The following is an 11,402-nucleotide window of genomic DNA, read 5'->3' on the forward strand; positions in this document are numbered from 1 at the left end:
TAGCCCTGGCTGTCCTGGAACTCACTCTGTAGACCAGGCTGGCCTCGAACTCAGAAATCCACCTGCCTCTGCCTCCCGAGTGCTGGGATTAAAGGCGCGCACCACTATGCCTGGCTGAGACCATTTTTCAATAAAAATAAATTTAGTTTCATAAAAAATAAGCTCTTTCCTCCAATGACATCTACTAATAGTACATTGAAAACTATTTCAGGGAAAAGTGATGGGCAAAACCTATAATTTGAGAATCTATAATGTTTCTTCATAATGCTTTCTTTTATGGCTAGAGAAGTTCTTGGGAGCCTCCTAGCTCCCCCTCACCCTAGCCCCAGCGTTCTCTCTTAGTCTCGCAGAAGGAATTCCTGTATGGATCACTTCCTCTATTTCTGTACCTCTGAGGCACGCATCTGTGGTTGAAGCTATACTTCAGCCTTACCTACATGACTCCATATCACAGGAGTGTATCTGCATCCTGTAAATGTTAGTGTGTCCTGTAAAAAGGATACACTGGGAAGGGCGAGTGCAGAGCAGAAGTGGCTCACTGGGTAAACTGCTTCCTTTGCAAGTAAGAGGATCTAAATTTGGGTCCACAGCACCCATGTTAAAAAAAAAAAAAAAAGGCTGGCACAGCAGCATGGATTGAGGAAGTGGAGGCAGGAGGAGATCTGGAGTCCAATGACCCTTACTGCCTACAGCCTTTTGCTAAATTAACTAGTCAGCTAACTCATTAGTAGGTCTGCTATTGCTTTCCATCTTAAAAAAGAAAAAAGAGCTGCTTCTTCTTTATACTCCTTGGTAAACAGTTATTCCTGATTGCATGTTTTGAAAGAGCCCAAGTAAATTGGATAATTTAATAATAATAATAATAAAACAAAACACATCTCTTTGCTGCAATCTTAGCAGCTTTCTTCTTCCGGTGCTCCTGTGCTAGGGTCAAACCTAGAGCCTTGGGAATGGTAAAGAAAAAGTCTGCCACTGAGCCACAGTTTTAGTCCTTAGTATCTTGAGACGAAGTCTTGCCAGGTAGCCTATGCTGGCTTCAAACTTACAGTCCTGACTCTGCCTCCCAGATGTTTAGATCACCGCTATGCCTGGCTTCTTAGATGCTTTATTTAGTTTATTTTTATTTATTTATTTATTTATTTATTTTATTTTATTTTATTTTTTTGAGACAGGGTTTCTCTGTGTAGCCCTGGCTGTCCTGGAACTCACTCTGTAGACCAGGCTGGCCTCAAACTCAGAAATCTGCCTGCCTCTGCCTCCCAAGTGCTGGGATTAAAGGCATATGCCATCACTGCTCAGCTTCTTAGATGCTTTGATATGGGGTTTTAAAGGAATGTTAAAGTGATAGAGATTTCTGACACATTTGATTATTCAGTCATCCTTTGAAAAGGATCACTAAGGATCAAGCACACCTTGAGAGGACTGAGGGAAGAAGGTGAGGAAGAAGGTGTCACTCCTGGAGCATTAGAATTAGTGCCTATAACTGTACTGTCCCAAAAGGTCAGACAATATGGGAAAAAAATGACCAAATTTGGCTTGAAATTCACAAGTTTCATGATGCATGTGTGGATTCAATATTGCTACTATGCTTTTTTCACCCTGTAAATTAGATCACTTTCTGCTACTGTGACAGGATATCTGAGATTGGATACAGTATAAAGAAAAACAGTTCATCTAGCAGCGTGACACTGGGTTTTGTGAGGTCAACCTCTGCTGCATCCCATCATGGTAGGTGACATCCTCCTGGCTGCATGTTTGAGAGAAAGACATCACATAGCAAGACAAGGTGCCAGAAAGCTGGAAGGGGCTGGACTCACTCTGTGGAAAGAACTTATTTTCATGAAACTATTTGAGGCTCCATGAGAAATTACTTTTTAAAAATTTCTATCCTACATTTTTCTTTTAAAATTTTATTTCATGAATTTATTTATGGGGAAAGGCACCTCATTATCCACATTGAGGTCAGAGGACAACTTGTAACAAGAGCCAATGTTCTCTTTATACCATGTGGGTCCCAGGAACCAAACACAGGTTATCAGGTTTGTATCTTTATCCATGGAGCCATCTTGCAGACCCTACCATGAGAAATGACTTGATCCCTCCCAAGGATGGTGTAGCCAATGACCCAATAATTTTACTCTATAGACCCCCTACATTTTGAGTCCCAGCACCTCTTCCCAATTACACTGGTGAATTTGGTTGAGACTAGTAGTGTCAACACATGAAGGATAAACATTAGTACTTTATAGTACATAAATGTACTTTATGGAAACAAAATCAAAATTTGTATTCTTTTACTTAATACTTTTCCATATTTTAGCACTCTATATACTTACTAACACTGTATTGCCTTGGTGTGATGGTGCACACCTTTAATGCAAGCCCTGGGGAGTAAAGGCAGCTGGCTGACTGAGTTCAAGGCCAGCCTGCTCTACAATGAGTTCCTAGAGCTACAAAGAGGGCTGGGGGGGGGGGATAAAAACAATAACAGTAAACAAACAAAATAACAAATAACAAAACAAACAGAAACCAAATACTGTATTAAACACATTTTTTTCTTTTACTAATCAACTTTCCCCAATATATTAAAAATTATAAAAGGTGGTGATGGCTAGTTCCCCTGTAACATTCATAATTCTAAACTCCCCTTTCCCACTTCCTAGACATAGAGCAGCCCTTTTTTTTTCTATTGAACTAGGGTTCTTCATGGAAACCTAAGTATTGCATCAAATCAAATCAAATCAAAATTCTGATTTTATTCTTCTATTTTTCTTAGAAAGAGTCTCACCGTGTAGCGTTTGGTTGGCCTGCAACTCTCTGTGTAGACAAGACTGGCCTGTAAGTCAGAGACTTGTTTGCCTCTGCTTCCAAAATGCTGGGACTAAAGGATTGCATCCCCATGCCCAGTAATGTTCTCTTTTGAGACCAAGTCTGGTTGTGTAGCCTGGGCTGGCCTTGAACTTATGAACTTCCTACTTCAATCTCTGAATGATAGGCAAGTATCACAATGCCCAGCTGATCTTGTTCTTTCTTTGTTATGCTGGTAGTTAAAACCCACCAGAATGCTAATTTAAATACTATAAAGTAAAACTAATGGTGATAATTATCTGATGATCACTTCATTGTTCTGTAATATATTTCAAACTACCTCATGAGCTCCCTAAGGTAAGTTCCTTTTCTCTTTATGTCTAATCACCAGTAAACCTAATATAATATTTCCCACAAATTCCTCAGGTTACGACTGTAATGACAGACATATATCTTCAAGTACCCTTGAAGGAGATCTATGATTCAAAGTAAATGTCTGTGTTTTCTAGAAGCCATGGGATGACTTAACAGCAGTTGTTCTGAATGCCGTTTTATGGTGAGGCATTCTGCTAAATGCTAGAAAGGCAACTACTGTAGGTAGCTACTGAAATATGTATTTATGAATATATCATCGGGAAAGAGCCAAACTAAGCAAAGTATGACTCATCATAAATGTTCTCTAACTGTCCTTGCATTATTGGGTGGTTTTAATAATGTATACATAAAATGAATTGCTATTTAGATTCTTCTCAAAGCCATTACAAAACCCTCAATTAGCAAAGGTTTACATTCTAACAAATTAATTATCCTTCACCTTCCTGTCGGCAGGGTGAGGAATTACTTTTAAGTAAATAGACAGAGGAAGATTTTACTATCTTTAAAGGGTAAAGCAAATGCTCTTAGTAAATGCTTGCTCCCCACCCCCTCCGGACCTTGAAATATCTCCAAGATCATCTCTGATTAAGATCACAAATGGAAGAATCTGTAACGGATTTCACGAGTGATTGAACCGGAAGAAGTCTTAGAAATCATAAAAAATGTCTTCATCTTACAGATGGAGCACAAGTTTTAAAGAAAAACAAAACTGTTTCAATCAAAGGAGGCTGATTGGAAAGGAAAGGACAATGTCTTCATGGAATTCTAAACAGTCCATGACCTTTAGCACCTCTCTGAAAGCTGGCCTTCCCTTGCATCACATCCCTTGTTATCTCTGTGTACCAGTGGAATCAGTGTCACACCCAGGAATGGAAATAAAAAACAAACGAACAAACAAAACCACCAGGCTGGCCTTGAACTCAGAAATCCACCTGCCTCTGCCTCCTGAGTGCTGGGATTAAAGGCGTCTGCCACCATGCCCCGCTCACTTTTTTTTTTTTTTTTTTTTTTTTTTTTTTTTTTTTTTTTTTTTTTTTTTTTTTTTTTTTTTTTTTTTTTTTTTTTTTTTTTTTGAGACCACAGAGATCTGCTTGTCTCTGCCTCATGAGTGATGGGATTAAAGGCTTGTCCTATCACACTGACTGGAAGCCAAACTTCTGAATGTTGAACACTTTACACATGTAGGCTGAACTCTCTTGGAATGGATCCTGGCTGAATGAGGGCAAGCCACATTTGTTAAATTCCTTAATGGAATTCTTTATTTCACAAGCAAAAGTACTTGTTGAGAGATATAAAAATGCTTGCCTACAAGAGTTCCAATTGATCATGTGATTTTAAAAAAAGATTTATTTTTTTATTATATGTAAGTACACTGTAGCCATCTTTAGACACACCAGAAGAGGGCATCAGATCTCATTAGGGATGGTTGTGAGCCACCATGTGGTTGCTGGGATTTGAACTCAGGACCTTCAGAATGAAGAAGAGCAGTCAGTGCGCTCTAAGCCATCTCTACCCACTAAGCCATCTCACCAGTACCGATCATGTGATTTTTAAAGAAACAATTCCCTACATTATCAGCTTTCTTACTTTGCTCTAGAACAAAGTACTCTTCGATCTCAAAAACTGGAAATAGGCTTTAAATGTGATTTAATCTCAACTATCCAAGGACTTCAGTTTCATTTACTTTTTTTCTGTAAGGCCAGTCGACTTTATACAATCTTTCAGGTTCCCCAGTAAACAACCAGAACGAGACTATCTACTTGAGACTGACTCTCTCCCCATTTAGAAAAGTGCTTTCTTCTGTTGTCACACACTAGAACGTTACGAATCCATCTGTGAAATAAAGGAAAGGTTGCGGACAACCCTCAGTATTATCTTTTTCACACCAAAGCGTCAAAGGTGACGAACTTTTAAAGGAAACTTCACCCTATAAACGCAAACACACACCCTTAGTTGTGTCAGTGACTCCGATGTTGCATTTAGTTGTTTTCCAAGACCTACTCCCGAGGGTCATGGCCCAGAATTTTCTGATGACCACACTCGGTGCTTTCAGATGTTTAAACCATTACCGCATGCATCTCTCTGTGAACCGTCCTGAGGGCTGGAACCCCGTCTGGAATTCTGCTTGCTGAGAACTAAAGATTTTTCACAGACCTGGGAACCCCACTTGGCATATTTCCCGGGCCTGAAAGAGGCTTGGTCAAGGCTGGGAGGAGGTGCTAGGAGGAGGGTGGTTGAGGCAGGGTGTGTGTGCACAGCGAGCGAAGTCGAGTTTGGGGAGAAGGCAGCGGCGGAGCCAAAGGGACCCAAACGCCAAGAGGAGCAAACAGAGCTGGGAAAGACCGGCGACCCTGATTCGGACAGGAAAGGAGACAGAAAGGGGGCGCAGGAAATCCGCACTAAAGAAAGAAGAAACTGCGGAGGAGGAAGTCGCCCCTGGAAGGGGAGGGGCGAAGGGGAAGCGAGCACCGAGCGCTAGCACTTTCGAGAGCCTGTGGCGGGTGCCTCCCTACCTGAAGCGCTCCTGCCCCGCCGTGTCCCAGAGCTGCAGCTTGATCCTCTTGCCCGGCTCAATTTCCAGCAGGCGCGAGAAGAAGTCCACGCCGACTGTGGGGTCGCAGGCGGGGGAGTGCAGCCCTGGGAAGCGGCCCTGGGTGAAGCGGTGCAGAAGGCACGACTTGCCCACCGTGGAGTCTCCGATCACAATAAGGCGGAACTGATAGATCCAAATAGTCTCCATCTCCTACGTGCCGGGTGCGCTCAGGAGCAAGTTCTGCCGAAGGAACTGTCCCTTCAGCACCTACGCGGCGCGCGCCCGCCCGCTTCCAGCATCTTCCTGCGGCTGCGGCCGCCGCCTGGTAGCCGCCCTCTGGGGAGGGAGGGGCGGGGCCGCGGGCAGGGGGCGTGGACTTGGTCTGATTGGGGTGGGGTTTGAGGGTGAGGGAGGGGCCACGAGTTTGGAAGGGATAGTAGGTAGGGGTGTGATCGTGAGTTGGGGGCGGGAACCTAACTTGCAGAGCAGCTGCCTCGGGCAGGGGGCCGGGCCCGAGCTGTAAGGGGAGGGAACTGACGTTGTAGAGGCGGGTCATTGGTCGTGCGGGGGCGGGGCCTCTAACTAGAGGGGCGCGGCAAGAGCATCGGCTGAGAGGATAGGGAAGTAGCAGAACTCTAGACGACCTTAGCTCATTCTAGTCCAGATCTTGCTGGAAATGGACAAGGAATGGGTGTGGCGAAAGGATGTGACAGCAATAGCAACCAATGAAAATGTATTCAAGGGCTAAGCTCCAGAAAGGTCAGCCAATGGGAAGTGAGAGTCATTTTCTCTCACGCGTCTGCGAAGGCTCTCTTCAGACTGAGACCCTGGTTTTGAAAGTCAGTCAGGCTTCTGTATGTGGATTCATGGTGTCCGGGTTCTCAGAAGATTCCAGTTGGCAGTTTCCAATGAAGAAAACAAAATTTGCAGAACTAGTTCTGATAGTTTCTGTTAAGGATTGCCTGTTGCTGTTTGCCACAGCGTTTTCAGGATAGTTCTAGCCCTATGCTCTTTGGGGCCCTCCAGCCTGGGAAAAACTTAAAATGTTGAGAAGCTCATACGAGTCATCACTATTCTCAGTCTATAGCTGCCTTCTGCTTGCGTATGACCAAAGACCTAATAAACGAAGCGTAATTTAAATGTTGGTGAGACCTTACTGTGTTCTCATCCCTCCCCTCAAATTTGACGAGGAAGAAGAGAATTTCTCTTCTGGTCTGGGATGCAGCCCAGATGGTAGAGTTGCCTAGCAACATGAAGCCCTGGGTTCAGTCCCCAACTCCACATAAACCAAATATGGTGGCCCACGGTCATTATTCCATCACATGGGGCACGGGGATCAGAAGTTTAAGATTATATCCTGTAACTCTCAGCTACACAGAGAGTTACAGGATGACTTAGCTTTTTAAAGTCAAATCAAAGTGCAACAGCTTTAAGGTGTGTGTTTTATACCAAAGTTTGTGATGAGAGCCACATAGCTCAGTGTTAGCACTCTTCCCAGCCTGCGTGAAACCCTAGGTTTGATCCCTCAGTACTGAAATTTTCAGCCAGGCAGTGGTGGCGCACGCCTGTAATCCCAGCACTTGGGAGGCAGAGGCAGATGGATTTCTCAGTTCAAGACCAGCCTGGTCTACAGAGTGAGTTCCAGGACAGCCAGGACTGTGCAAATTTCTTGCCAACCATTTCATTCTTGCAACATCTAACTATCACACTCATCCTTAATTCCTTTCTTTGTTTTGGAGGAAGAAGTGTGACTTTCAGAGAACTGTTCTCTTTTTTTTTTTCCCCAGTTCCAAAGTCTTTATTGTTTTAGAAAATATGATCCATCCTGTCAGTGAAATGAAGAGCTCTGTCCAGAAACCCATCAGTAGTGCTGAAAAGGACTCTGGTTTCTCCACGTCTACTCATACACCCAGTCATGGGCACAAGACTTGTAGTCGATCAGTTCTTCGGGCTTAAACCATAGATGGATCTCTTTCTCAGCACTCTCCACTGAATCACTGCCATGAATGATGTTCCTGCCAACTTAAATGCAGAAATCCCCACGGATGGTGCCTGGTTTTGAATCAGCTGGATTGGTCTCCTCCAGCATCACTCGGCCCGTTTTCACCACATTGAGCCCCTCCTAGACCATGGCCACCACGGGCCCTGAGTTCATGTACTTCACCAGCCCCGGGAAGAAAGGACGGTCTTTCAGGTCGATGTAATGCTGCTTCAGGTGTTCTTCAGAGGCCCGAAGGAACTTCATGGCCACCAGGCGGAACCCCTTCTGCTAGAATCGCTTGATGATCTCGCCCACCAGGCCGCGCTGCATGCCATCTGACTTGATGGCAATGAAGGTAAGCTCGAGGTTGGCCATGGTCCAAAAGCCGGTGGGTCGGCTGGTGTCTGCGATGAGCGACAGAAACAATGAGACTAGAACGACCACCAGCCGGCGCGGAGAGAGCGAACTGTTCTTTTCTCTGCCATGCATCTTTAGGCCCCTATCTGCAATTAGTCAATCTTTATTTTATGTGGTATGTATCTTGTCTCCCTTCTACAATTCTTTCTTCCTTTCTTTTTTCCTTTCTTTCTTCCTTTCTTTCTTCCTTCCTTTCTTCCTTCCTTCCTTCCTTCCTTCCTTTCTTTCTTTCTTTCTTTCTTTCTTTCTTTCTTTCTTTCTTTCTTTCTTTCTTTCTTTCCTTCCTTCCTTCTTTCTTTCTCTCTTTCTTCCTCCCTCCTTCCTGTTTATTTATTTATTTATTATTTTTGTTTTGTTGAGACAGGGTTTTTTATGTAGCCCTGGCTATCCTAGAACTAGTGTTGTCAACCAGATTGGTCTCGAACTCACAAAGATCTGCCTGCCTCTGCATACCTCCCTGGGATTAAAAGAGTGCACCACTATCACCACCACCACCACCACCACCACCACCACCACCTGGCTCTACTATTGTTTCTACTCCTCTGCCTACAACCGTATTTGAGTATTCTCAGTCCTAAAGCTAATTAATCAGAACCCCCTCGGTGATGTTCCTTTGCTTCCACCATCTTATTCCTTTTCAGGTATTCAAAAGAGCCCTCTACCCTCATTTCTTGTCCACAAGACTATCTTTGACAAACCTTCATACACTTTCTATGCCGCAGACTCTCACGAAACAATTGCTTCAGATAACTGTGCATGAGACCCCCTAATTATCAGATTCAACCTACCTGTTCTCATCATTCACACCTCTGACCTCTCAGGACCCCTCCGTTTAAGGGTAACCAAGTGACGGTTCTATCCTCTGAGACAGAGGAGTGGCATTTTTGGGTAAAGATAATTTCTTTCTGTGAGGGCATGGCAACCTTTTTGTCTGTTTTTCTTTTTCTCCTCCTCCTCTTCCTCCTCTTCCTCTTCCTCTTCCTCCTCCTCCTCGTCTTCCACCTTCCCATCTTCCCCCTTCTTTTCCTCCTCTTCTTGAATATGAGTGTTTTGAATGCATTATGTCTGAGCACCATTTGGGGGCTTGATGCAGGCAGATGCCCAGAAAGGAGCATCAGATTTACAACAGGATGTGGACTAACATGTAGGTATTGAAGCTGGGTACCCAGGAGATGGGGCCAGTGCTCTGGTTTACTTCTCAGCTGCATGTCTTTCACTCTTCTTTCTTTTTTCTTCCTACAAAGTACCCATTCAACTATTGGTGGCTAGACTTTCTTTCTTTCTTTCTTTTTTTTTTTTTTAAAGATTTATTTATTATTATATCTAAGTACACTGTAGCTGTCTTCAGATGCACCAGAAGAGGGCGTCAGATTTCATTACAGATGGTTGTGAGCCACCATGTGGTTGCTGGGATTTGAACTCAGGACCTTCAGAAGAGCAGTCGGTGCTCTTAACCACTGAGCCATCTCTCCAGCCCCTGGACTTTCTTTCTTTTGTCTTCCTCTTCTTCTCTCCCTCCTCCTCTTCCTCCTCCTCCTCCTCCCCTCCCCCTTTTGCTGCTCCTTGTTCTTTTAGCAGAATCCACAGATAGGAATGCTGCAGGTATCTGAAAGGCATTAGGCTATAGCTGCTGCAGAGCTCCTGTTAGATGGTGTTTGTTTCTGTATAGAAATAATTTAGTTGGTTTAGTCTAGAATAGGTGTTCATACATGCTATAATGTGGGCCTTAGATGAAGCTCAAAGCTCCATATATTAAAACCTTGCCTCCCCCCCCCCCCAGCTAGGCACATTGCTGGGAGGTGATAGAAGGTCTTTAGGTCCTTGGAAGGCATGACTTCAAAGATAGTTGTGATGAAACCAGGGAGATGGCTCAGTGGGTAAAGTGCTTGCTGCTTGAATGAGGGTCTGCAGTTAGGGGCTGCAGGAGAATATGACAGCATATACTTGTAACAACAATGTGGGTGGAACTGAGGGTGATGTTAAATTGTGTTTGTGTGTGTTATAGTGTTGGAGAAAGAGCATATATAATTATATCTACAATCTATCCAGGAGAGTCTGATACAAGGCTTGCTATTTTTCCTATCATATCTATCTATCTATCTATCTATCTATCTATCTATCTATCTATCTATCTATCTATCTACACACACACATATATACATATATACATATATATACACACATATATATAATCTTTAAAATGTATACATTATATAATAAATATATGATACATATAATTTATATGAGTACACTGTAGCTGTCTTCAGACACACCAGAGAGGGTATCAGATCCCATTACAGATGATTGTGAGCCACTATGGTTTCTGGGAGTTGAACTCAGGACCTCTGGAAGACTAGTCATTGTTTTTAACTGCTGAGCCATCTCTCCAGCCTCTATTGCACATTTTTAAGATTTATTTAATTTCATGAGCATGACTGTTTTACCTTCATTTATGTATGTGTATCATGTAGATGCCTGATACTCACAAAGGTCAGGAAAGGGTGTCAAATTCCTAGGAACTGAAGGTATTAATGATTGTGGGACACCAAATGAGTGTTAGGTCCTCTATAAGAACAATGAGTGCTCTCAACCACAGAGCCAGCTCTCCAGTCTCATGTTATATTTTTAATTTTGAAACACTTATTATTTTGTAGGTACGTACATGCAGAAGTCTGTTCTCTCTTCTGGGATCTAGGAACTGATGTCAGGTTCTCACATTGGCAGAACAAATCTTTGCCCATTAAACATCCAGTTGGCCCTCAATATTGCTTCCTCTTTTAAAAACTTCTAGAAGCTTTTGATACATTAAACTAAAGTACATACATTAACTCGGTCATAAATATACTGTCAAAACTGGAATTTTCCATAATGGCTCCAGCTGAGAATTTGGAGATAGACCATTGAGGGATTGTGTGAAGTGTTTGCAACTTCCTATTCCTCACAGAGACAGCTGAAGCTGGAACCAAAGCTCTGATTTGAACCCGATTCTCATCTACCTTCTTAGTGTTGGATAGGGAGCTTGTCTAGAATTTACTACATAGAGAAGCCAAAAATAATTCCATAAAATAAAGTTAGTTTAGAATATATGTTCATGTTCTTTGCAATACTTGTAAAAATTATAGTTGTTTTCTGGATAGGATTTTCTTTTCTTTCTTTTAAAAATTGTTTATTAAGCTTGGCAGTGGTGACACACACCTTTAATCCCAGCAGGGGCAGTTATGTCTCTGAGTTTGAGGCCAACCTGGGCTACAGAGAGAGTTCCAGACAGAGGAACCCTGTATTGAAAAA

General features: G+C 43.1%; 1 protein-coding gene and 1 pseudogene across 1 annotated transcript in view; both read right to left on the reverse strand.

Moving 5' to 3' along the window:
* The window catches only part of Rab39a (RAB39A, member RAS oncogene family), a 19,692-nt gene extending 13,656 nt beyond the window's left edge, over positions 1-6,036 (reverse strand). The window contains exon 1 of the mRNA XM_021171864.2: positions 5,697-6,036. Within this exon, the coding sequence (XP_021027523.1) occupies positions 5,697-5,923 (227 nt within the window). The 5' untranslated portion in view covers positions 5,924-6,036. The remainder of the gene's footprint in view (positions 1-5,696) is intronic.
* Positions 6,037-7,613: 1,577 nt separating this feature from the next.
* Positions 7,614-8,072, reverse strand: LOC110302181 (annotated as a pseudogene).
* Between the last annotated feature and the right edge of the window lie 3,330 nt (positions 8,073-11,402).

The sequence above is a fragment of the Mus caroli genome, chromosome 9 (genome assembly GCF_900094665.2).
Source record: "Mus caroli chromosome 9, CAROLI_EIJ_v1.1, whole genome shotgun sequence".
NCBI classification, from domain to species: domain Eukaryota; kingdom Metazoa; phylum Chordata; class Mammalia; order Rodentia; family Muridae; genus Mus; species Mus caroli.